The following is a 27680-nucleotide window of genomic DNA, read 5'->3' as shown; positions in this document are numbered from 1 at the left end:
GAATCAATTCAGAATTTCAGTGTGCTACATTTATCTCCCTATTAAGAAGCTGCTAAAAAACACCTGACTGTAATACACATAACTTCAGAAATGGGAATAGGAGCATGTCTTCTGCATTTCCCTGGAGAATGTTTTTCATTCCAAGTAAGGACTAAAACACCTGGTTTGCTTTAAGAATAAAGCCCAGCTCTCCACTTATGGCAATGGACTTACTTCCTTGACCTCTCGGTGTTAGAAATTTGGTGCAACATCTTAGATTTTAGAAAGTAAATTTAGTGCAGGGGGGGTGGCAAACAGAAGGAAAGATGTATACTTTCTTGAGAACACAGTCAAACAATAGTTACTAATACTCTATGAAAACATCCATATCAAACTATCTATTAACATTTATTATATAGATCCCTTATGCCACCTTCATAGGCCACAGTGACCAGCTCATGCCATTGAACTAAGGATGCTGTAAGGAAAATTGAGACAATAAATGTGAGGTGATGTGCTGCAGATTTATTCTGCAGCAAGTTGCTTGTCTGCCAGTATAATGCACAGAAACCAGAACTCCCTTGAGCTAGGGAGAGTAACACTCTAACCAAATCCCATTATGCTACCAGATCACAAAAGAACCCCCCAGCCCCAGGACAGAAACCCAAGATTCAAGATTGACCCCCTCAGGGTGAATGGTGGGACAGAAGGTGGAAGCCTGCTGCCGTTGTCACATAGGTGCCCCAGAGCAGTTGCTGTGCATCGCCACCGTCAGCAGACCCCCATGGTGTCCAGCAGGCATGCTCTGGGCAAGGATATATATCAGCTCCCTCAGGTGACCAGACACAAGACTGAAAGGACTGTGACATGGATTACATGAGAGATAGATATCACATTTCCCCAAAATGCACAGCTTTGTTTAAGGCTGGGAGCAGGGCACCTGAAGTCTTTAAAAGCACCTACAAAGATGTATAGTGAGTTTAAGCACCTGTGTAACTTGGGAGCATTTTCAGATTCCAAGTTTGGTTTCTACTGTATTGATTAAAAAAAAAAAAATCCCTATTTTAAGAATCCAAGTCCTATACTGAAAGTATTCCTGTTCCCCAAAAATCCTAGGATTGCCCCAGGACAATCTTTCAGAAACTAATCATACATTGGACTACAACTTTAAATGTAACACATCAAAATCTCCTATTAAAGGGATGAACTTAATAGGAGCTAATTAAGTTTATTATAATTATTAAGATAATAATTATCTTCTATGACAGAATATAAATAAATAACTTGATCATATCAATCATAAGGGTGACTCTATGATAAGCACATAAAAATGCTCATAGACACATGACTCATCCTCACAACATCCATGTAAAACATACATTCCTCTTAACGGAAACAGACTTAAGAAACAGTCAATTTTCCTCTGCTTTTAGGGCTTGGGCACATGACTTGAAAACAGCTGAGCCACGATAACTGACTTAATGTAACACAGAGTGAAATGCATTAGCCTGCCTTTCTCTAAAATGTCACAAGGGTAATAGCAAGAAAACCTTCTGATGCTCAGCAGCTAATTAACCCCCAATTAGTCAACCCTGCTCCTGAATATTGCTGATGCAGCCACATCAGTCAAACACAAATGGAATCAAATATTATCACAACATTTTTACACTAACAAGGAGAAGTAGAGAGCAGGATATGGACTGATCTTTGCAAACAGAATTAAATTATCTCTCAATAGAGAGCAGAAAGAGAAAGACCCCTCAAAGTTAACATAAATGATACATTTTAATATGATTATGGGACATGCTAAATAAAATTTAATAGCTTGCAACATGATTCCTAGTAAAAAGCACTCTCAGAAGAAAAAGGTCGAATAGTTTGTATTCATCACTATTATTTTCCCATTTCCCCAGAGCTTCCAATTTCCAATTTTCCAATCATACATATATGCTATAGACTAGATGATTTGAAGCACTGGAGAGGAAGTGTTATTTTCGAATCTATTTTCTGACAAGCACCTTTCAACCTCATATTTCAGAGACACTGTGAGAAAATAAAACGAAATTATAATGGCTAGAAGGTGTTCCTGGGGAACCTAAATCAAACAGGACAGATAGCTGAATGGTTCCAAAAAACCCTGCCAAACCAAGAGTTTTTTTCATTACACATCTGTTGGCAAGCTCAGTACAGGTAAGAAAAACAACAGTAGTATTAAATAAATATCACTCTGAAATATACAGCTCTATGTACTGCAAGACAGCATATATCCAACCGAAAAACAAACTCTTCTTGATTTTTTTTATTTTAAAATTTTTTTACCTGATAGGTGCACCTTTGGCCTGTGCCGGTCTCAAGAGTACAGTTATTGTAGTAGCAGTTTCATTGAGAGATGCATCAACTCCTTCATAGTCCGGTAAAGTGGGAGCTGATTAATGTTGAGTGGGAAGGAAAAGAACAAGAAACAAATCAGAGAAAACACTTTGAATTTCCATGAGAATGTGGCTGTGCATTATAGTACAAAGCCAGAACCTTTATCAGCACCATGAATATTTTTAAATGATTTTTCCAGTCAGGCACAATCTTTTAGTACAGTATGAATGGGACTTCACCAACCCATAACCTCATCCCAGGCTGCTTCCCCTCAAATCATGACACCTCAAATCTGTTTAAAACTTAAACAGATTTATTCAAGATGGACGGAGGAAGTGACTGCCAAGAAATCCTAAAACTACAAAAAACCATATTGGTGTCACACTTTCCACCCAACAAATAACTACTGTCATCATGTCAAAAACCCAGCCCCTACCATGTCTCTTCTTCCTCCTCCAATAACTGAAGAACCTTCACATTTCCTCTTGAATGTCATTGGAGACAATGCCAATACCAACCAGAGTACAGGAAAATTGGGCTTGCACAGAACACGCATTGTTGGACTAGAACTGGATGGGGGAAATCTCTTCCCATGCCCATTCTTAACAATGTATGGCCAAGCTGCTCATTAATCAGCTTCTAAACCACTATGAAAAAAACCAAAATCAACATCCAAACTCGGGGCAGTTCAGGAATGGTTTATCAGGCCTCACGGCAGCAACATTTGCTGTGGGTTGGATGGCTGGTATTGGTGGTTACTTCAACCATCCAACTTTAATCTACTACTTGTTACAGTCCTCCCTGGTAATACTGTTGCTGACTTCAGACCCGGTGCAAAGAAAGAAATAGGATTTTATGTGTATCAGAAAACAATACATTTCTATTCATTCCTAATTTTTCACAAATTTGAAAACTATCTGCCTGGAGGTTTTTTATATGTGGCCGTATTGTTATAAAATCATTAATAATGCTGGCATATTTCCAAATGAAATTTCACAAAACAGTATTTCCTAGCAGGTTGTCAGTCACTTAAGTCATAATAATTTTACAAAAATATATCAACTGATAGAAGAGTACTGAAAGAATAAAAGTGTTGCTTCATTAGTCCCAGATCCTAGATGAACACAAAATCTGTTCTTATTTCAGGAAATACTTTTTGATAGAATTAATGTTCATTTAATGTTAATTTTAAAATTACTGTTTACACCATGTTCACTAGAATCACAGCAACCACTTGTGAGCTTAGCTAAAAGGAATAATTTCACTCCTTACTAAAGCTAGCATTTTCTGAAATGCATTGCTTCATATAAAGTATCAGTTATGCAGAGCGAAACTAGACAACACTTCAGCATAAAGCAAGATAAAAAAAAAAGGCTGAAATTCAGATACAAGGGGTTTCACAGTGTGCCTTTAAGTTTTCCTAGTAAAAGCCACATCTTGCCATCTAACAGATCCATACACATCTAAAAAGTGTGCTATACTGGATTCTGGACAAAATTCCCCAAATTTCTGTGTGGAGAAAGATGGCATATCTGAAGAAGCCTGAACACATTGTAGTCCTAAATAATCCAAACACGTTGAAGCAGTTATTTCTCAAAATACTGAAATATCTACGGGATATTATTGTAAAGAATCAGAAGGACCTTAAACCAACCTGAGTCAAATATCAGACTTCAAAACAACATAACAGCTACATAAACAGAACAGAACATTCATTTGGGGTTTTTTGGTGCCTTGGTTGGGTTGTTTTGAAGGGACTGGGGAATGAGGAGTGCTAGTGCTTATGTGCTGGGGTGGAATTCAACAAGCTGTTCCACTTAACTACGACAACTATAGCATTTCACTTGATACATAATTCAAGGAGTTCTGCCTTGAATTTTCTCACATTTTGATTTTTGTGCATGTTTTCAGGAACTGGGTGAGAAGACTACATGAGTAGTTTCCCATAAAAATCATGGGTGCATTCTGATACATTACTAACTTCCCTTTACAGGACAATCTAAATGTCATTATCGCAGATAATAAGGAAAATAGCCTGCTTTGTGCTGTTTAAATTTCTACATGACTGATTTCTTTGATCTCTGCCAAGCTCTGAAGTCACCACATCACAAAATCAACTGTCTCTCTAAATATAGCACTGACTTATTTTCTGCTATCAAATTCATAAGCCACTGTTTTATTTTTTGAGAATAACAATGAAATTAAAGAAAATAAAAATACTAAAGCATTCCATTTGACATTACTGTCTTCTAGAGTTTGCAGTGCATTATTAAGACAAATAAAGTCAGTCTTGGAGCACTGAAATAAGTGAATAAAGGCACAAGGAAGCAGACCTATATAAATCTAGCAAAAGAAGTTTCCACTTTGTCCCAACTGCCCCAGCTATGTTATAGCTGCATGTTGCTAAGTGGTCACACCTTCAGAAAGTCAGTTAATTTTCTGCATATGACTTCACTAATCTGCAAAACAAATACAATTTTTAGTGACTTATGGAGTGCTGGAAGGCCTAATTAGTTAAGGTTTATACAGCAGTTCAAAATCTTTACATGAAAGTACTAGATTACATAAAAAAAACAGTTAACAACTACAGCTATGCAATTTCTACCTCATGCAACGATTTATCACGGAATATACACTACTGTGGGGCAAACACACTCTAAAACATTTTTAGTAATATAATTTAACAACACAGTAGGATTTTCTGGGGGCTTTTCTTTAGCGTTTCACAAATTTTCAAGTCTAAATATTTAAAACACATTCTTCCCTCTTTCCTTCGCTGTTTTTATTTTATGATGTTGTTGTTTCTTTTTACCTGAGATGTTGGTTGTTACATTGATTGTAGTTGCTGGTCCAAACCCTTTGACAGTGCTTGCACGTATGAAGAACTGGTAAGTAGTACCGGGGTGCAAATGTGAGAAGACGTGGTGTGTGCTGTTCCACAGCTTCGACACGGTCTGTGGAGGTCCTGCGACTGGAACTGCAGGGTCAAACGACTGTATGCTGCTATAGCTGACCTGTGAAAACAATTATTTTAGTAACAACTGTTACGGGTTTTGGCACAAGGGGATTAGGTTAGCTTGGTTGGAGTGGAAGCAAAAGACACATGCTCATATAGCTACTCATCTGCCTTGGGGATACTGCAGAATCATAGAATCATTTGGGCTGGAAAAGATCTTTAAGATCATCGATTCCATTAATCCTACACTGAAAAGTCCACCACTAAATCAGTGAGGACTTGATGTGTATTATTGAAGAGTCTGCTTCATTTGAAAGGCTATGCAGGTGCCCTTCATCTCTCTTTCTCTGTGATATTAGTTCATGTATGGAAAATTTCACTGTTACATTAAATTTTGGACATCTCCCCACCCTCTACATTTCCACTAAAGCCCTTTATTTTTCACTTCATGTGATACTTTTCCCTCTCCCCTTCTAATAATCATATTTATTTGGTATTTAAACCAAGCTAATATTTTTAAAGCCAGACATGATATCTTGATGTATGAGTTTTGACTGGGAAAGATTAATTTTATTCATCATGGCTCATGTGGTGCTGTGTTTTGGATTTTTGATTAAAATGCAAAAGCTTGCACTTTTGCTCTTTTCAATTCTACCCCCAACCTACTGCAGGGAAGTGAGTGAAAAACTGAGTGGGGTTGAGCTGCCCACCTTGGTTAACCTACACTATTTAAAGAACTTTCTTCACTTAAATAAATAAATAAACAAAATATTTATGGGGTTTTGTTTCCTTAGTTGATTTGCCTTCCTATAATTCACTAGTAAACAAAAATATACCTTATGTTCATTTTAAAGAAGGAGTGCTGGAGAGTGTGGTGTTTGTTGCTCAAATTAGATAGTGCTACCTGCTAACCTCCTGTGCAGGCCCCCAGAAGGCTCATATATTAAATACACTTTAAACAGAATATACATGGAAGTTTCCTTGAAGGATGATATCTAAAGATCTAACAAAGCTAAAAAAACATTGCTCCTAATTTAATAACCATCTTACTTTTCATGTAACCTTCTCTTCCAGCAAAGATTTCACAGATCAAGGCTGTCACGGCTTTGGAACAGTGTATATTAACAATACAGGATTTTTAAGGCACTTTTACTCACATGCCAAAGCCACTTGACAGGGCTGGACAGCAAACAACATATGCACCATAATTATGAATTTTGAATATCTATTCACTACACAAAATCAAGTATTCTGTAAGTGAAAGGAGCATATCATTGAATAGCTGCCTACAGAGCATAAAAACCAACTGTCAGCCACCTCTCTTGATGCACCTCCCTAGCCCCATCCCGTGCTTGTTAGGTGTTTCATGATTACCTCATACTGAGTAATGATGCCATTTGGATCCACAGGTTCCTTCCAGTTGAGGAAAATCTTATCTTCAAAAGGTGTTCCTTTCACTGATTTGGCAGGTATAGGGCCTGGCACTACAAACAAAATAAAACTTTTAAAAATTGGAAATTCGAGAGACAGAAAAACTAAAGAGATGACAGAACATCCTATTAAACCAAAAGTGAACGCAAGTCTTTTTCTATTAATATTCATTTGCATGCAAAAGGTAGTGGCAGAGAGTATGAAAAAGCACTTCAAAGTGTTTTTTGTCATTTGCAGTGCAGAGAGCATGAAGTTGAAACGTTAATGTTATCCGTACATACAGTTTTCAGAACTTCATACGAAGCCAAATTGTCTTGTAGTATAGCCAGGGGAAACAGTTCAAGCCAGATTACAACTTCAGGAAACATCACTGAACTCTGTAATAAGCATATCTTAGGACAAGGACTACATAGTTTTAAATTTCTTAAAAAAAAAAAAATCAAAGGCAAGGAAGAGTTTCTGTTATACAGCTTCTTCTAAAGGAGAGAAATTCTTATAAAATAGTTCTCAATCAATCTTCTTATGATTTGCTGTTTTAAAAGAAATCCTGATTTTAATACAGGGCTGGACATGGGGCAAACACACCAGCTCAGCTGCCACCTCTTTCAGCCACTGACCTCTTCATGCCGCAGAAGGATCAAGACTGCTTACTTCAAACCTTTCCAATAAGAGGCGTTTTCAAAGCTTTGAACTGAACTGCAGTAAGATGACCCTACTTTCTTATTTTAAATGGAACCAATATCCCTGGTGTAGTAACAAGTCTGATATGTCACCTCAGGCCTCTTTGCCCAAGTGATTCACGGCACCTGGTAATCCCATCAACACCAGGCAGAAGCGTGTGGTTATCTCCCATTACAGCTCACAAGATACTTTCACCTACACATATGATTTTAACACAGCAGCTCACCTAGATTTGAACATATACATGTTGAAAGAAGGGGATGAGGATAAGAGAGTGCCTGAAGAAACTCCAGCCCCAAAGAAACACCCTCCCCCCCCACAAAGAGATAAAGTTGCCCAAATTTGCAGTCTTTCAATCTAAAATGTTACTTCTATTTAATATATTTAGATATATTTATCTCCCCTTCTTGGGTATTCGTTATCAAAGCAGACTAAAGTTTTGCAAAGAGTAAAAATAAATTAAAACCTACTGGATCAAAGAAAGTGTCAGACAGTGTGCTAGCAGCAGAAAGGAGTGAGTGGTCTGTCCCAACAGTAGGATTTATTTCAGTCTACATGCAAGCTATAAATGACTATCTGACCCTTGATACAAACAACACAATTTGGTACATTAATAATAAATTCATGGAGTCAAAAAAGCCCAGAAGTAAACAGATGAGAGCTTCACAGAACGTGTTTATCTACCTGCCAAATGAAGACTTAGGAGAAGTTAACTAAAATCACAGGCTCGTGCTTTGCTTCAGTGTCTCCATACAGACTAGGCAGTGGATGAAGGCTGACATGTCATGACAGCCCCTCTGTGCTCTTTGTGTCATTGAGAGACCTGCTGCGGGTAACACTTTCATTGGAATGCGCTGCTGTTTTTCCTTACATCTCAAAAGAGGTATGAATATACCCTGATGCACATGACATTTTCCCTGGAAGATGCTTTCACACGTCTGTGTGTGCACATGTATATCTGTGTTTGGGAAGGAACATGGGTACGTACCAGGGCCTACACAGAATATGAAATTTGACATTAAAGCACATCAAAGTATGTGAGTTAAAAAAGATTGCTCAAAACCATGCCAAATACTTAAAAAAAAAAAAAAGTTTCATATTCAGTTGAAACTGAGTGCAGGATTCTACATCTGAGGGTTGCATAAAGCCTTTTACACCTTCTGTTCAAGCACTGAGGTAGGAGAAGCCTCTAAGCTCATCACATCCCATGACTGTGCTTTCTTCTCCTCCAATATAAAATTTGATATTTGAGGCAGCAGTAGCAATGTTAAAATGACTGGAACTGCATGATCCCAGTTAGTTTCATGCTTCTCTTCTCAATGACATGGGAAGGGCACAAAAACAGAAGCTACCACATCAGTGAGCAGTTTGTTGGGAATGCCATTTAAAATAAGGTCAGAAAGTAAAAGAACCCAAGCATGTCGAAAAGCAGAACAGTAATTACCATAAACCTCACCCATCCCCACAAATTCATAAAAATGAAGCTTGGGATCAGCCCAAATTATTTGAAAGCTCAACTGGAATTAAAACAGAGAAGCAAATAAAAGTTCAAGTGCCTAGAAAAAGGAATACAGTCTGAAAGACGCATTTGGATAGTCTGAAATTATTCTTTCCTTTCCATTTTTCAGTTCAACCACAATAAAAATGCCTTTAAATTGCACCGCTTTACCTAAAGGGTAATGAGAAGTGAGAAAAGAGAAAAGCAGGAGCAAGAGAATTTGCTTTAAGAACACAGTATCTTCAGGTTAGTCAAAATAAAGAGACACAGGATTCTTATATCATTGGGTCAGAACCAACTCAAGTGTGTGCGTGTTGGGGGGAGAGACAGATCGAATCTCACAGAGGTGAGGTAATGTCATATCCCACATGTCAGCCCCTGGGAGACCTCTGGGGTGACCCTGGAGCAACCCAGGAGCACAGCACACACCATGCCCTCTGGAATCCCTAAGCCAGCCTCAGATTGGCTCACACAGTGGAAGCAACACGCCTCACCCCACCCTGGAGCCCCAGAGTGGCCAGTGGGTCAGAAGGCATGCCTGGGAGGGGTGGCCACAGAGGGCCAAAGCAGATAAAAACAGCAGCACGTGGCCACCATTTTGCTTGGGATCTGCCAACTGCTTTGTGGTGTCTTGACCTGCACAGGATTCTCTGGTGGTAGCCATGATCTTCTCTTAATCTCTTTTCTCTCTGTTTCTTTACCCCTTCTTCTTCTTCTCCTAGTCTCCTTTCTTTTAATATCTTGGGTAACTTGGACTGAATGGGTTGGATTTTGCTAAGTTGTATGTGCTAAGTCATACGTTTGTGGAATACTCTGTTTTGGTTTTAAATTACCTTTTAAACTTTTGTCAAGTTCCCTTATTTTCTCTTTTATTTTCCAAAATTATCAGTGAAACTATCTCCTGGAAAATATGTGCTGTGTCATCTCTTTATGCTACCTCAAGGTATTAAAGGTCCAACAGCTCTTCAAAATATTCCGTGGCAAATTTTTGGAGCCTTTTATACCTTTAAAAGTAAAACACCTGGTTGAGCTTGTTGCTCAGCTCCTGAACCTGTGTAAGTACAGATCAGAATTAGTTACAAAGAGAAATTTTAAAAAGGCCAAAATTAGAAAAAATTCCCAAAACAAACAAAACCCACCAACAACAGAACAACAGCAAGGTAACCTGCCAGTAACACTATCTTGAAGTCTCAAACTTTCCTCAAACTCATTCCTCCTTGTAGGAAGCCATTGCTGTCTATTCCCTATGATTTACAGCAAGACTAAAGACCTCAAAAATACCTTAAACTTTATATTTCCAAAACAGTTTTAAGAGCCTTCCATTTATATGATGTTTAGCAAGGACTCAGGTGAAAAACAGCCAGATAAATGTCATTCTTTCTTGTGTTGATAACAGCTTTAGAAACCTCCTCACAAACAGCCCAAAAGGCTTTTTCCAGGCTTGTGTGAACATCTTGAGAAGATTCATCACTCACTACAGCACCTCTTTGCTGCCTTCTCTGCTCCCATTCTTCTTTATAGATAAGCTCTCGCTTTCCCCTTGGACTTACAGACAGTTTACACTTAAATCAAAACGCTACAGACTACTACAAGTGTATATTAAGGTGAAATATGTTAATTAACATTTTCTGTCATTGGCTAGGTATCTGAATTATTCAAAAAGTATAAGTAGCTGCTAGAAGAGTTGGACTCAGACCTTTTGGCACCTCTGCACCCTTTCTTTAAAAAGATTCTGGTCCCATTGACTTTCTTTCCATCTGCTTTCCATCTGTGAACCCACCATGTCTCAGTGACAGTAACAGTAAAACATACTTTCCTTCCCATCATTATTCTATGCTAAACTCCCAACAAGTCAGGCTATATACTTATCTGAAGAAGTGAATTTATTTAGGTGGGTTTAACTATATGGGTTTCAGAAGAGATTTGGAACTTAAGCAAAGAAAAAAAAATCCTATAAAAAAGTATACAGACATAAAATGCACATATATATAAAAGGAACATGAAATAAATTCAAATGGAATCTCAGCAAGGTTTTATAGTGCAAACAACACAAGCTCTTCTTTCATGATTTACATGCATCTCCAGAGCCTTTTAATGAAGCTTTATGTACATACAGTGAATAGCTGATAATCTTTTCTTCTATATGCATGTGGGATGGTGGACTTCTATAAATACCATGCATAATAAAGTTACAAACCATCAATCTGACATCAGATCAATTCATTTTAGAGCAATATATTTGCATTAAATTATGTCACAGTCACAAATAAATTGTTATTCACAAACACTGTCACTTAAATGTTGTTCTACACTGACTTAGTGGGAAATTTATATTACAATACATTACTTCTGGAAGAACAATGTATTAACTGACACCAACCACTATAAAAATGAATTTATATTGCTTCAGTTTTCCTGCTACAAAATATGAAAGTGCATGTAAACAGAGTATTTTTATTATTATTATACTCCATGAAAGCCCTGCAGAGTATTACTATGCTCTGTGGTAAAAGTTATGTGCAGATATATGCATGGTTATATTGGGAAAAATTCCTCTGTCGTACTCAAAAAAGTCAGCCTATCAGCAGCAAACTTACAGCTTTCCCTGAAGGTAGATCCTCATTTTTACAATATGGTGACAATCAATCTGCTTAAATGTTACAAGAAATTAAAATGGTCCACCTTTCCATTGGCTTTTTCTGAGGGATTTGCCATTTTTACTTTACACTTTATTGCAACTCGAGACTAAGGTTTAAACAGAAGCAAATTTCATATATTGGAAAGGAAAAACAAACCCAGAATTCCTATTACTAGTCCTTACTATATGAGCATTTACACCAAATGTGGCGACAAAAAAATAGTTCTTTGGAAATCGCTCAAGTTTGACTATTTATAGGTAAGTTTCCCTGGAGCTGTAAGTTTTCTAGACCTCTGAACTCTAACCCAAACCCTAATGGAAGCTTGGTGCTGAAGCTGAGGTCCCCATTACCATGGATGGCCCAGATTCCAAAGGGTATGGAGGCAGCAATGTTGGTGCCCTGCCACGATCTCCTTGGCATTACTTTTCCAGACCCAGTGCCCCTGGAGCTGTAGGCTTTCTGGCTCTCTGAACTCTAACCCTAACTGTAATGGAAGCTTGGTGTTGAGGCGCTTCCTGGGATAGTGATTCCACTACTTCCTTGGTCAACTTGTTCCAAGATGTGCTGAATTCAGGGGCTCAGGTACACCTAATGCAGTATTTTATTTAATGCCTTTTTACACCAAGTGCTGACTTCAGTGCTCCTCATTTCTGGGAATTGGAAATATTTCTTCATTTCAGGGTGAGATAACCTCACATACTCACATACCTTACAACTTTCTGAAAGTATGCAATTCAATATTTGCAGAGTCCTTTGAGCTAACACATGGCTTAGGAATACAGAAACTTGTGGGGCCAGGTGCAAGCCCTCATTCCATTGCAAAAACTCCTGAAATAGCCACTAATTCTGGCCTATTTGCAAACATCATTATGTCAAACACAAAATTTCAACAAGGAACTTTATGCAGTATCACTTTTTCAGCTATAAAAGCTTCTAATATAGGTACCTAAATGAAATGAAAGTAGGAAGATGGTTAAGCCAGGGTAAATAATTCTGCGTTTCAGGGTCAACTTTTCCTCAGCTATTAATATAAAACCTATCTAGTATTTCTAGCCTCCACAATATCTTAAAAAAGCTTACTTCACTTGTCATTTGTTCAGCATAAGCTTAGAATAAATCCGTGCTAATAATTTAGGCTTTCTTTTTACTTTCTCACAGATCAACTTTTCTGATGTCTTTCACAAAAAATGCTCATGTGTCCTTCTTCAACCAGTTTTCCTCTCACTGATATGCCAACAGGAAAACTTAGCTAACCATCTGAAAAAAGGAAAGGGGATTATTTTCTCAAGATGAAGCACAAATAAGTTATCTCAGGTTCCTTTTACTCAACAAGAGTAGATTGGTTATACTCGGTTTGAGTTCACTTTTACTAAAGATATAAAAATTCCTCCCTTATTTGACTACCTTGACACTAAATTTTGTCATTGCTTATGCCACATAGGTCACCGGTCTCTCTCTTAGGTGAAGCACTGAAGTCAGTATGTTTAGCAATGACATTTATGGACAACTTCACATTGAAACTTTTATCTCTTAGTTGGGGGGTTCTCTTTGTTAACTGCAACCGTTTGCCAATTTTTCCCCGTTAGGATTAACATAGCTGGTTCACAGCCATGAATGTGTCACTCAGTTAAGTGAGTTACACATTTTTTGAGATAGTTGCCATTTTAAACAATCTTTGCAGCCCTCCTTTGCTGCAATGGACATAGTTCACGTCCCTATGTTAACTTTTTCTCCCAGGTGGGCTATTTTTACAACTTTTCAAGTGCTACGAGTAGACCTTTATGTCTATGTTTTTCCATAGTTCCTCAAAGAATTGCTTACTTTGATCAAAGCGTATTTTCTACCTCTTCTTTCCGCCATCATTTTCCTAGGGTGCCAGAACAAGTGGAAAAGCAGGAACAAAAAAGATGCTTCTCATAGCAAATACGGGTGAGGTTTTTGTTTGTTTGGTTTGGTTTTTCGTAAAGGCAACTTACAAAACTTACTACTGTCAATCATGGAAAATTATGAAATGTGTCAACTATTTCCATAAAATTCTCCCTCTTCAAGTTGGTGAAAGGTATTTCCTCTTCACACATTGCTGTGGTTTAACCTCAGCCAGTAACTAAGCACCACCCAGTAGCTTGCTCAATCCTCCCTCAGCAGCTGGATGAGGCAGAAAAAAGAAGAAAATAATAATAGAAATGATAAAAGAATTAGACTATCTGAAACAAATTCTGTTCATTGCAATTGCTCACTACTCACAGACCGATGCCCAGACAGTTTCTGAACAGTGGTCCCCAGTCAGCTTTCTCCCCAGCATGTATACTGAGCATGACATGCCATGGTATGGAGTATCCTTTTGGCTATTTTGGGTCAGCTGTCCTGGCTGCATCCTCTCCCAGCTTCTTGTGCCCCTCCGGTCTTCTCGATAGCAGGGCATGAGAAGCTGAAAAGTCCTTGACTTAGTATAAACATTACTTAGGAACAACTAAAATATCAGCGTGTTATCAACATTATTCTCATCCTAAATCCACACCACAGCACTGTACCAGCTACTAGGAAGAAAATTAACTCTATTCCAGCTGAAAGCAGACACACATTTAGATGCTACATGAAGTATTTCACGGTTTCTGTTCATTTACCACCCCTCTAAGAATATAACATTTCCCCCTTCCTTTGCTGTTCCCCAAAGTGGCAAGCCTGGAGTTTTTCCAGGAGTATGAGTAATGGTTGGACAGTTGGTATCATAGCTCTAAGTATTTCTGCATGGAGCTGAATGATCCACAGTCTCAGAAAGATCAGGGGACCTCATTTGTGTCCAATGAGCATGTCCTTTGGCTCAGACCAAAGCTTTGGTATACTTTAAGCCCCAAAATGTCTAGTTATCCTATTTGAAATGATCCTTTTCAATTATTTGTTTGCCTACTGTTAGATGACACACTCCCTCACTGGTTATAAAATCACCATTGAACACTTTGAGCTTCACAGTTTTCTTTCTCCATAGCTGCTCTCTCAGAGGTAATGTCACTACTCCTGTTAATCCACTGCCTTTTGCATCTGTTTCCAATTAAAAATTAAGGAAGCATTTATCTGGTTTAATCCCATTCATCCACTCCTTTGACAAAGGATCCCTCTGAGCTGGCAGTGCGCTGGCCAGTAGGCAGCTTCAAGAACATGTGCATGCTGCTGATTCATGATAAGCGATAAATTCACTGCTGGTTTTTGTACTTTGTTTCTAAATGCCAAACATCATCTTTGCCCAGCGTGTATGCAGCTCCAGGTTGCGTGAGCCTTCCTCTACTTCCTTTATCAAATTCTTCAAATGTTGTCCATCTTCTATAATAACACGGAGAAGCAGTGGGTCCCTGTCATAGCACAGATAGTGCTGCGTCCCTGATGTGCTCTCTTCCCAAAGTGAACGATGTTTCACTCTTAAAACACTCACAAATTTCCTTGTTTTCATTCTCTTTTTGAACAACTTGTTTAGCAGTGTCTCTCTCAAGGGCTTTATTTTACATGGATTACAGCTTTCTGAAATTACTATAACTTACTTTAAAGATTAATTCCATCTTCCCATGTTAAATAGAAATACTTAAACTACCAATTACTCAGACCTAGCTCTGGTCAAAAGAGAGACTGTTTTCAGACTGTCAGATATTCCTGGGCTTTGCTTTCTTGCAGATATTGAATTACAAGCTAATAAAATGGTCCTCATTTGTCAGTCGTGGCTCCAAGGGTCTGAAACATAGCTTGTCAATTTTACCCCATTCTTCTACTAATTGTTTATTGAATTAATTCTGCTCCTGGTACCATATGCGGCTAAGTTACCATTGGCAGGTCTACCTCTACTACCTCTGGCAGGTCTGATAGATAGTTTTTGAAAGACCCACAACCCAGCAGCACAGCCTTAAACAAATGTGAACCTTTGCGAAAGACAACCAGAGATACACCTTGCTGCACAGTGGAGCCTCACAGAAGTCCAAATTCCTCTGCTTTTAGGGAATTTGAGAAGTTCAGAAATGTGCAAAAGGTCCTGACAGAAGAAAGGAGATGAGGTGACAGGTGTAGAGAGATGAAGGGAAAGATTGAAACAAAACAACAACAATTAAAGAGAAGAAAGGGACAGCTTGGAAGCATGGGTAAGTATGACAAAGCAACAGAAGATAAGGGCAAAATGGTAGAGAGGAAGAGAGACAAGAAAACAGGGGGTAGGCATCTCTATTCCAACAGTCTATAAAGTTTTTGCTTGTTTAGCAGTACCTTATGAAAAAGAATGGCACTGAAAAGAATCCCACACTATAGAAAAGCTAACAAAAAATTAATTATCAGTTGCTGTCATCTGGAGTTTTCAAAGTTTCTATTTATGAAAACTACACAATGCAAGTGCACAGTTTCAGACAATCATGTAATCGGGGGCTATTTCTAATTAATGTTATTTGCAAAAATTAAGGACAACACTCTATTTCTATTTTCCTTCTCCTAAATGAACCACTCATAATGCCTTCATGATATAATTAACCTCATGCTTATTTTACAGAACCTGCAAAAGTCATGAAGACAATGAAATTACACCTGACCACATCTGAAATGTGTGGCACAGAATCACATATATAACTGTTCCTCTCACCTTCTTAGTCTGAGTTCTGCTTTAAACTGCAAACTGTCTTATAAAATAGTTTCAGACATTTGATCACTCAGACATGGAACTAGCATCGTATACATAAGCAGTCAACTACAGAACTAAGTTTACTACTGCTATGAGAGCTCAAGGAAAGACACAGGTGTGAATCCCTCAGTATTGCACGTTGTCTGCATGCCAGGTACTTTGAAATACATGGCAAAATGGACAAAGACTTTCAAGTCACTCAGTAACTCAAAATTAAAATCTGCATTCTATTTCCAACAGTTTCACAGAGAAAAGCTCACAAGAGGCTATTTTCAGGTCACAAGCATTATTACCACCAGTGTGCCTAAACATAGGTACCTTTTAAAACGTATTAGTCCTTCCATGTAAACAACATCTGCTTGAAATAGTTTACCTTAGCAACTTCTGTTCACTGGGTGAGGTTTCTTCTACACTACAGTACTTGTGACACCAAAGCTGATTTGAAACAAGTTCAGTGACAGCACACCGGTGTGCTAGCTTGAGACCAAAACCTGCCTTGTGTGCATCATCTTCCAAGAATAATCCATAACAAAACCAGAAGACAAAGCACCACTACAGTGACCATGCACCATCTCTGCACATCCAACTAGATAAAGGATATCAGAAACCATAACCAATAAGTTTTCTTGAAAACTCAGTTAAAAAGGAGAAGTAATCCATTTGCCATGGACTTAACAATATTACTATGACTTTTTATTTAACCTCAAGGAAAATAGCAACCATTCATTAATCTATAATGTAAACACAGACACAAATAATTCTTCGTGGATCACAATTAACTTTAAAAAATAATTTAAATTCCATGAAATATTCTAATTCTGCACTTGTCAATAAATCTTCATTTATGTGTCTGTAGTTTTCTATAGTTCCTCACATTCTACCTATTTAATAAACTGTTCTCTTTTCTTTATTGCAACACTAAACATATTCCTCTTTTATTTCTTATAAAATTGAAAATATATGGAAAAAGAGTGTTACCAGATTCTGACATTGACTGCTATCCGTATATAAAACTATATTTCCCATTCACTTATTTTATAGGCAAGCAAACACACTACCTTTTTCAATTTTACTGTTTTATGTATCTGTAGTCTTACATTAGTTCAAGTATTCTATTTTTATTACCTATGGAAGTATCTATCTTCATTTTGTTGTTGTCAATACTTTCATGAAATCAAATACAAGAAAAGGAAACTAACATTGTTTTTTGCAACCACATTCTAAATATTACCGGGGAAAATATCAATTTTTACTTTAGCATCTTTGATACCAAGATTCATAGCCTAACCACTGAATGTGTCACCACTAACATATATATAACATATATACATCTATTCTTTATTTCTTCCCAACTAAGGTAAGTTCAACTGTCTTGTCAATAAAATTTCATCAAAAGAATTTTAAATAGGAATCACAGAATATCTGGAGTTGGAAGAGACCTGTAAGGATGACTGAGTCTAATTCCCAAGTTTTCAAAGTAACTTTAAGCTGATGAGTGGTTTTCCAGCAGTTAACAGAGAGATCTAGTTTGACTTGTGCTTCATGGACAGTTTTATATATATATGCAGGGTGACAGCTATAATACTTTTATAGCTACCATTTTGGGGCTAATTAATACATTAGTAGAAGAGAACTTCCATCCTTCGGGACACATATCCTAACACACAAAGTCACTTCCTACCACCTGTCTAGACTAGACCTGGATGTAATTTCCATAAGAGCATTAACACATACCATCTTCATCTGTCTGGATAATGGTCTCCTCACTCTCCTTCCTCCCTTCTGGGTTGGTTAGGATCATTTTGAGGCTGACATTTGTGTAGGGCGGCAAGTGATCCACAACATGCTGGGGTGCTTTGGGGTCCATGTCCAAGCAGTCTGCTTTGCTCTCATTGTGTCCGCAGAAGTAGTGGTAGCAGATAGTGACATTGAAAGTATGGCAGCGAGTGATGTTGTAACCCAGGGATTCCCAATCCACTGCGATGTGCCTAGCCTGGATCTCAGCAATCTTCAGTGTTTTTGGTGTTCTCATAGGTTCTAGAAAACAGAGCATAATGAAAAACACTGTTAAAATTCTTCTCTGTCCTCTCTTTGCAAGCTTTAATCAGTGACTGAGACTTAGTAACAGTAGGAAAAAGAATTGTTAATTATCAGTGGAGCGATTCAAAACAACTGAGAATACAGGCAGCAGATGCAAGAGAAGTGACCAAAAGGCCACACAGCTGTCACTGCTGGCTTCCCTTCTTGATTTCCCCCTTACCGGTTGTTTTTTTTTTAACCTGCGTAAATTAGATAATACATCATAATGGTAAAAAGTGAAGATTCACTACATTATGATTTATCATGCCACCATGCAATGCTGTATACTAATTATACTAATTACCTTACTAAGCTAGCAGTTACAAAAATGATGCGGATATTAATTAGCATTTATTATTTTAGTAATGAAGCTATTCATTTAAGCAAAATCCCTCAGAAATAGTACAAAAAGTGCTTTTGGATATTCACACTGTATCTCAATTCTTTCGAATCCCCAAAACTGTGCTTGGGCATCACCCTGAGTGAGTAATCTCTGACCTGCTCCCCAAGCTCAGCTGCTCTCCACACTTGCATTTCCACCAGCAGACTACGTGACACTCCCCAAGCTGTCATCAATCTTTCATTGTCTCTTTAGTGCATTTATTCCTCATGCAAGACTAACTTTCATCGTTGAACTTGATTAAAATGATAACACAATGAAAATCATGACCATGACTGTATAGACTAGAGTTGCAGTGAAAATACACCCTGCTAATACAGGCTTCATCACCAGAGAAAATAAAGCCTGTTGTAGTATATAGCTTCAGCTTTGCATCCTTGCCATTTTAAGGTGAAAACAGTAGAGATTATCCAAGGAAGTGAAATATAAGATTTCTCTTTCTGAGCATACCCGTTCTTTGCAACTTGCATTTATGAGTTCCAAACAGGCAAAACCCAGCCAAAAGCACAGATGGTATACTGAAATAAGGAAATGTGAATCAGTGTAATCCATTCAGCATTGCAGTTTGCCAGACAAACTGCAAACATTTAGTTTCAAACATCAAAACAACCAAATTCTAAATATAACATAAAGCTATTCCTAGTAACATGACAAGTGTTAAGGATTAAAAGTTACTCTTATTTGTTCCCCTGATCTATCCTTCCCTTTCTGGATTTTGAACAAGCATGTTACCTTTCCCCTTAAGTACTGATTTATCATATATATGGGGAAAAATACAAATGAATAAGTAGAATTCCTGGGCAGTAGCTTTCTGAACATACTATGTACTGTAACAATAGAGATTTGAAATGGAAAGACAACATTGAAAAGGTCCTTGAAAGATAAGAGACTTGAAGAGAAGGGGGGGAAAAAGGGGTTTTACACAGCAAACAAAGGCTGGTGCTTTAACAAGTACAGGGAGGTGTGAGGCGGTCATGGAAAAAAAATGTACCAACACTGCAAATCTACTGAAGGAGCTGGTAAGAGTCTTCAAAGAATCAGTATTCACTTGGCTACTGCAAGCACTTCGGAAGAAACTGAACACACTGAAGTGTCATAGAGGAAGAAAACTGTTAAGACAAATATATATGTATATATATAATCAGCCTTTTTCTCACATGAATGACAGTGAAAAACCTAGTGATACATACTCTGATTTAGAGTGTGAGGCCTAAAAGAGTAAATATATTCTTCACCAAAGAAATGTGTTATAGACTAATTTTTCCTTCTAAAATGGAATGATTCTTCTCATTTTAAAAATTTCCTCTTTATTGTACTAGTCCAGGTCGTGCCTCCAACCACTCCCAGCAGAGATGGAATTAAAACCTTAATTCAAAGTTTATCAGAATTAACATAACATAATACATGTTGTCTGACCATGAAGGATGAAACTATTAATGTTTGAAGCCAACTAAACAGTAATGGAAAATGTACTCCATCTTCATCTTGCATCTTTCATGACAAGAATTAAACTGCATTTATGCTATGCCATACGGCACTTTTAAAAGAGAAGGAAAAAAAATAAAAGCTTTGTTAATCTTAAAGAAAAATTATTTTACAATTCTATGCAAATGTTACAAATGTGTCACAGTATCAGAGGAGATACTGAAAAGCATCCTTTATTCACCTGTCAAAAAGGAAAGAATGAAAGACAGAGTGCGATCTCGCTTTCTCACAACCATTCCATTCTTTGGCAGAAATTAAACAACTTCTGCAATATCGAGATGGTAATTAAAGTCTGCAGAGTCTCTCAACAGCTTTGGTAAACTCTGCCAACTGTCCCACTGCTCCTAAAATGATGCTTTAAAAACACAATTTTCCTCTTGCTTCTGGGCAATGTTCATCTTGGGAATCTCTAGAGGTAAAGACCAATTGTTTTAAACTACCATACCACAAAGACTCCATCTGTAACACCTCAGTAGAAAGCAATATTCAAATAATTACTTTTCTCAGATAGAACACTATTGAATTTTTGAGTAGGCTTCCCAAAAATCTCAGCCATCTCATTAAGAATAACTTTTAACTCTTGATAGGGGTAAAAAGAAGTGTTCATCTGCTTTTTTTTCCATTTCTCTGTCACAGTTTAGGGTTTGTGTTTCACTGAAACATTTCTTTAACCTTACTGGAATATAATTTCAATATATGCATTCTCTTCTGATCTCTGGCTATTCTTTCAGTACTGCTAATTTCAGTAATTCAATTCACATCTTGTCTTCCAGGTGATTTCCCATCTTTCCTCTTTCACTCTCATCCAGAATTTTTATCCAAAATACATAGGTTTTCAATCCCATGACTTCTCACTTCTTTGTTGAACTACCCAAGACAAATTGGCACCCTCTGCCAAAGAGGGAAGAAAAAAGATGCTCTCAATATACCTGTTCATTTCTTAACCTGTCTGTTGGAGTTTCAATAATAATGGCAGAAGGCACTTAATATTTTTCAAACATTAATCTACCAATTACCCTTGTGAGACATGTAAGAAATATTAATCCTTTTCTGTGAGGAGAAAGAGGCACAAAAAAAGGCTAATAGCTTGTTCAAAGCTACAAAGTGATTTACTGCCAGGACCACAAGAAAACTGAATGGCAACCACTTCCCAGGTTACCAGTGCTCTGGACATCAAACAGCAGCAGCTAGCAGCAACACTCATTTACAATTTATGTGCCAATGCTTCCACCAAAATGCTAACTCCAATACTCAACTTTGGTCGTTTTTTTCTTTTAGAGTTTTGTGGGGTTTTTTAAGAGTTTCTTAAAACAAGTTTGAAAAAGAAAGATATTTGTAATCTACTTTTTCCAAGCCTTTTTTTGGCAGCAAAAAACATATTTAAGACTGGATGAAGTTCTTTGTGGTGATAGCAAAAAGTATGCTGCCTTCCACTGTTGCAAGAAATTCAATATTCTGTGACTGTATCAAGCTCCTAAACATGAACATCCTGACTGGCAGAGTTAGGTCTTCAAACAGAAATACATCAACAAGGCATATGGAAGATTCGGTGGTGGTGGTAGTGTTGACCTCTAGATTCTCCTGAGCCCCTCTAATGATGACAGGCTCCCTTCTACCAGACTCTGTCTGCCCATGGGCTGCTGCTATGACCTCCACCCCATTCTCACCTCTGCTTATGGCCAGCTTCTCCCTCTGCCCTTTGCTTTTAATACTTGGCAAAACCCAGCTCTGTCATCCTCCTTCTCCTCACCCCTACTTTATCTCTTGGCAAACAAATACTGCCAAGTGTTCACTAACTCATATCCATCATCCAATCTGACTGCTTTTACTCTCACTGAACCAACTAAAAACAGAGGCATTGAGAGAATATTAAAAAACCAGAAAAACCCAGAATGATAAGGGATCTCTACATTTGTACAGATTACTAAATCCTCAATCCTTATCCAGAAACTGTATAAAAGAATTACATGTATGTGGCACTCAATGGCAACAATTTATGGATCAAGAAGATTTAACCCAACTTTATAGGATAAAATAAAGAACATCTTGGTAATTCTCCAAAGGTTAATAATCCAGGGATAGATGGTGAAAGAGACAGAACCTGTTGACCCTATACCACCTCTCAACCGCAGAGTGATTTAATACAATGCTCCAGATAAAATGAAATTCAATTTCTTTAGTGCTTGATAAGCAACACATGATATGACAGGTCAATATTGAGCTCCTTTGTAGAGATTATCTTCACTTACGCAGAGATGGGAGTGAAAACAAAAGCCTTCACAGCTGCAGAAGCAGCAAGGTCAGAGCATGCATTACCTCAGAAACTGTTTTTAATGATAATACATATTAGCCTGCTGTCAATCAGAAACAAACATAAGTCCCCAAAATTATGACAAAAATCCTATACAATGAGGCCAGTAAAGTATGACAAGTCCTGTGATTTTCCTGCCTTTCCCCAGAAATTCTAAATATTGACTGCAGTACAGTTTCATTTAGATTTACCTGGCAGGGAAAGAGGAATTTGTTCTTCTGACTAGCAGACAGAATGCACATTTGTTCTAATGAAATGGAAAGCAATCACACAAATATTAAAGCACAAACATTTCAGATAAAGATGGTACTTCTCGGAAACCAGCATATCCTGTCTATACACTATGTATACAATTCTTTAATTGGGGTTGGTTTTTGGATCCTTCCTCCCCCTTGAACTCTTTCTAGTTTGGCATTACAGTGAGGAGTTGACTTCAAATTCCTGCTTAAACTTAATATGAATTTCAGTCAATGTAGTAAAGAGTGACCCAGGCTGTCTTCATGGTGACACTGGAGGTGAAAACGAACTGGACTTGGAAGGTGTTATAATGCACAAATTTGTGCGTTTGTGGTAACTGCAGAGATGTGTGGGGCTTATATTAAATAAAAACCCTAACATACATAAGCAAATGTATGACCATTATTAAAGAAGTACAGTAAATTTGGTTTAAGGTAGTAACCCCATTACTTAGAGCATGGTGTTTCTCCCAGAGGTTCTTTTAATTATCTTGCCCTTACATTTTAAAACAAAACTTACATAGAAAAAAAAAGTCCTCATATTTCTGCTAATATTCTCAGTCTAAATAGCCACTAGAATTCCCCAGACTTTTCTTTTACAAGAACATGAGCCTTCCTGTCCTGTGGCTTTTCTTGACCTTTCCAGGGTAACTCTTCCTGGGCACATGGGAAATAAGAGAGGATTATTCTAAGATGTCACTATGGCTCCTGCTGCTTCCTTGGTTCATGCAAGGTCCTACAAAAACAAAATGTTCCCAAAACTCAAAAAAAAAAAAAAAAAAAGTTTACAGTCCTGTTGCTGTAAAGAATTCTTCTAAAAGAACCCTGATAAGAACCTGGAAGGAAGGTATGAGTGAAAAGTGACAACGGAAGTACAATCCAAACCAGAGTAACTGTCAGATGTGTGGTAAGAAAACAATAAAAAAACGTTTCTGGCTCATTTCAGTTGCATCACTCTCAATTATTACTTTTGTTATTAATAAATGAGGAATCAAACAATTTTTTTTACAGAGATACTAAGATAACAAATTTGATTAGGATTGCTGAATGTAGAAGTATATGGCTCATTAAATAGGATCGAACTAGAGTTACACATTTTAAGAGACATCCACAATCTGAGCAAGAACTATGCACATCAACTGTGATCACTTCTGCATTTCTATGGGTGATCTGCTGTTGTCAAAGGAATATCCTATAATAAATTATGTTATGAACAAAGCTAGCAAAAATCCCTAGGTTAGGTAAGCTGTCCTAGCATATCCATGATGAAACCCCTATGCTTGAAGGATTATTAATTTAAAAATCCAAAAGAATTAGTTCAGACTAACTTCCAATAACTCCGTTATTTAACAATATGATGACAAAACAGGAAGATCCTTCAGACATTCCAAAAGTGCCATGCATTTCAGTCTGAGTTTCATGAACCAGTCTATGACAGAATAATTCTTGCCAATTCTACTCAAGTTTCTAGTCTGTAACTCTGGCAGATTTTTGACCATTTCTAAGTGGAGTTAAAGGATAGCTTTGAAGTAAAGGCTTAAATCAATTAGCAGCATCTGCCTCAATTCTTTAACAAATACTTATTCATAGTTCATGAACTATTTATCTTCAGTCAGGGACTCTTTTCTACCTACTTATGTGAATTCCAGGCCAAAACCACACCACATTATATTAGCAACTGGATCAATATAGCCTTCTCCTATGTTATTAGAATAAGTTACTATTTCAGATATTCCAGTATTGGAATATCTGCACTCATTCATTCTCATAATGCACAAAAACCAGGACAGCTGTCACGTATGTAAATGCAGTCTAACTGAGGTATTTGGTGGGTTTTTTTCTTTCTTTTTTTTTTTTTGTGTTTTTGTTTGTTTTTTGTTTGTTTGTTTGTGTTTTTTGGTTTTTTTGTTGTGTTTTTTTTTTTTTTGGGGGGGGGGTTTGTTTGTTTGAGGGATTTTGGGGGGCAAGGGGAGTTTCAGTAGAGACCTGATTTTAGGGAGTCACTTTTGGAAACTCAGGCCTTCAATCTTTTTAAACTTAGAAGCATTAAGAAATAGTGAACATCAAAGAAAGAGAAGTTAAATGAAGTTGACATAAGTAGTACAATTTGAAGTCTTTTCAGCACTCTGACAGGAAAGGAAAAAATAACAGGTACATATTCCCAAAATAAAAATCAAAGAGATTAGTGGGCATGTCCATTCTCAAATATGTAACACATACAGAACACAAAACAAATATGGATGCAAATACAAAATGAATCCACTTTGTGTGCATTAGTATGTCCATCTATTTATCATGTGAAATAGGAACCCAGAATGAATAAAACTATGGTATAAACACTGGACTAGCACAAAAGATTTATTTTGGTGCAAACAATGGTTATAATGTAATTGTATGAAAATCTATGAGCTTTTTCTCTTTTCACTTCATCTAGCGACTGACCTATTAAGCCAGCTTACAAATTTCTTATTGACCACATACCTTAAGGAGCTGAAAACATCTGATTTATTACATAGATAATCAGCTCTACTACACCAGTTTCAGTAGCAATGAGGGGATATTCAGTATATTTTAGGATGTACCTTTTTGGATGCAAAATACAGCTGTCCCTGCATCAGAGGTAAAGGCATAAATATAACTGCACTACAGACAATTATTTGCCCATTTCCTCTTGATAGTACGTTTATTCTATTGCTTCCATGCATGACTAACAGTTTGTGCATCCTTAGCATGTAATCAATAGCTGCAGAATCTTGTATTAGCTTGAAAGATTAGACATCCCTTGATAATAAATTCCATTGATTTCTCCAGTTTAGTTTAGCTGCAGAAATCCACTTTCCTTTTTTATTTTTTTTTAAATCTGAGTTTAAATTAAAGGGAGATATATAGTCTAGGAAGGGAGAAGAAAAGCTGGCATGACCTCTTTAAACTCATTCTTCCAAATAAACAAAACCTATCTGGTGGTGTAAAACATGAATCAGCATATCAACAGCCATCAGACTGCAAGAGTAAACACAGGAAAAGACTGACATTACAAAATTCCTAGGAAACTTGTCCAGGACTACAGTTGTGAAATTTAATTGTGTAAAGTCATTTACAAAATTAATAGTGACGGGGAAAAATTAACCTTTGACTTTAAATATTAACAACATGGATATATTAAATCAGAGTGGAAAACCTCATCTAAAACAATAACAATTATATTATAAAGATTATATTGCAAAAGAATATATAATGTGTACTTACACATGTATGTATACAGTTTTTGCCCACCTTAACAGTGAACCTAAGTATTAAACTCTATGAAGAAAGCATTTACAAACATTTATTTGAATGTAAATCACCAGTTTGCTTAGGTAATATATTTTTCATTTCTCTCCAATGCACATTCATAAACATGTTTTTATGGTGTTGTTTACAAACAATATATCTGGGAGCTTAGGATGTTATGAATATTAAGCAAAATGACTAAGTTGGAGTAGTGTGAATAAGCTAAACAAGAATTTTCTATGGATATCATTAAAGCTTCGATTCCTATCTCCTGTACATAAAACTTTCAGTCCTCCAAGTTAGGAAGCATAAAAATCATCATATGAAATAAATAAAAAAAAGTGGAATACAGACTATAAGAAATAAATAGTAAGCACAGAAGGGAGACTTAGACTGTGAATAAAGTTAGGGTAAGAACCGAAAACTGCAGGCAGCAATTATGATATGCATTTAAAACTTGTACATATATACACGTGTGTGCATGTACACTCATAGAGACTTGTGCACATATGTTCATTTCCCCACATGCAAATAAAACATACATCAAAATTCTTCCTCTGTCTATGCACACCTACAGAAATGGTCTAAATCCAGTTTTCTCCTGTTCCCATTTTGTCCCATTGGGTTCCTGCAGCCCCTCTGGCCTTGGTTGAAACCACCCACACTGCAGTCCACTCCCTACAACCCACATAGCCTTGTGAGCTATCTGCATCACAGTCCACGAACTTGCCCTTCAAATGTTGTGTTTGCACGATAAAAACAAGTAATAACTGTATGTTGCATCTTAGCCTGGCCTCTTTTACAAAATCAGTATATACCATTACATATCACACAAAGTATATACTGTATGGTGAGAGATGATAAACCTGGGCTGAAACACAAATCCAGTGAGTGGCCTTAAACCAGAAATGACACTGTATCATACAATGCATCTGCTTTATACATCTTGTTCTGTCAGTTAAAACAATCTAGGTATTTATTTATTTTTAAATGTTGAATGACCAAACCTGTAGCTTCTATTGTATAAAGTTTTCCTTAAGCAGTTGGAAATCTATTTAACAAATTGTATTGATTTTCTTCAATGGTTCATACAAAGTTAAGAACACAAGTTGATAATATAAGCAAGCTTGCTTTCTTCAGACAAAAATAACACAGGTGGGCAAAGATGAATTCCTCTGAAATTAAAATCTTGGATAAAATCAGAGACCATTTTCAAAGCTATGTAGAAAACTGCTATATATTAGAAAAATGCTGGTAACGGATCCAAGAGGCAAACTCTTTTTTTTATGGTAGATATCTCATTACCATGAAATTTTATAGTCTTTGAATTTTGGTGAAATATTGTTACTTAAGTCACACATTCACCAGCAAAAACTTGCCTAAAAAAAAACTTCTCAATCACTGAAGTGGTCAATCACCACTGCCAAGTGACTATCACAATCCAATATGCAGAGACTGCTGAACTTTTTGGGCTGGAAGTCAGCTTGAAAAAGATAGAAGTTTTCTATCAGTCTGCACCTCAGGAAGTCTTCCATCATCCCCATATCACCATTGGTGAAACAGAGCTCAAATCATCCCAGCAATTTAATTACCTGGGAAGCATCATCTCTTCAGATGGTAAGATTGATGCAGAAATAGACAACAGGTTAGCAAAGGCATACAGAGCTTTTGGTAAACTCCATAAAAGAGTTTGGCAA

General features: G+C 37.1%; 1 protein-coding gene across 14 annotated transcripts in view; it reads right to left on the bottom strand.

Moving 5' to 3' along the window:
* Nucleotides 1–27680, bottom strand: part of PTPRK (protein tyrosine phosphatase receptor type K) — a 393483-nt gene that overhangs the window by 78441 nt on the left and 287362 nt on the right. For all 14 annotated transcript variants that reach the window (XM_050315975.1, XM_050315961.1, XM_050315960.1 and 11 more), the window contains exons 8-11: nucleotides 17937–18239; nucleotides 6680–6789; nucleotides 5162–5363; nucleotides 2299–2404 (exon numbers count right to left, since the gene is read on the bottom strand). In XM_050315975.1, the coding sequence (XP_050171932.1) occupies nucleotides 2299–2404; nucleotides 5162–5363; nucleotides 6680–6789; nucleotides 17937–18239 (721 nt within the window). The remainder of the gene's footprint in view (nucleotides 1–2298; nucleotides 2405–5161; nucleotides 5364–6679; nucleotides 6790–17936; nucleotides 18240–27680) is intronic.

Source organism: Myiozetetes cayanensis, unplaced genomic scaffold (genome assembly GCF_022539395.1).
Source record: "Myiozetetes cayanensis isolate MyiCay16 unplaced genomic scaffold, myiCay2020 scf2-11, whole genome shotgun sequence".
Lineage (NCBI taxonomy): Eukaryota > Metazoa > Chordata > Aves > Passeriformes > Tyrannidae > Myiozetetes > Myiozetetes cayanensis.
The sequence above is the reverse complement of the archived record's forward strand: the minus strand, read 5'-3'. Positions and strand labels throughout refer to the sequence as shown.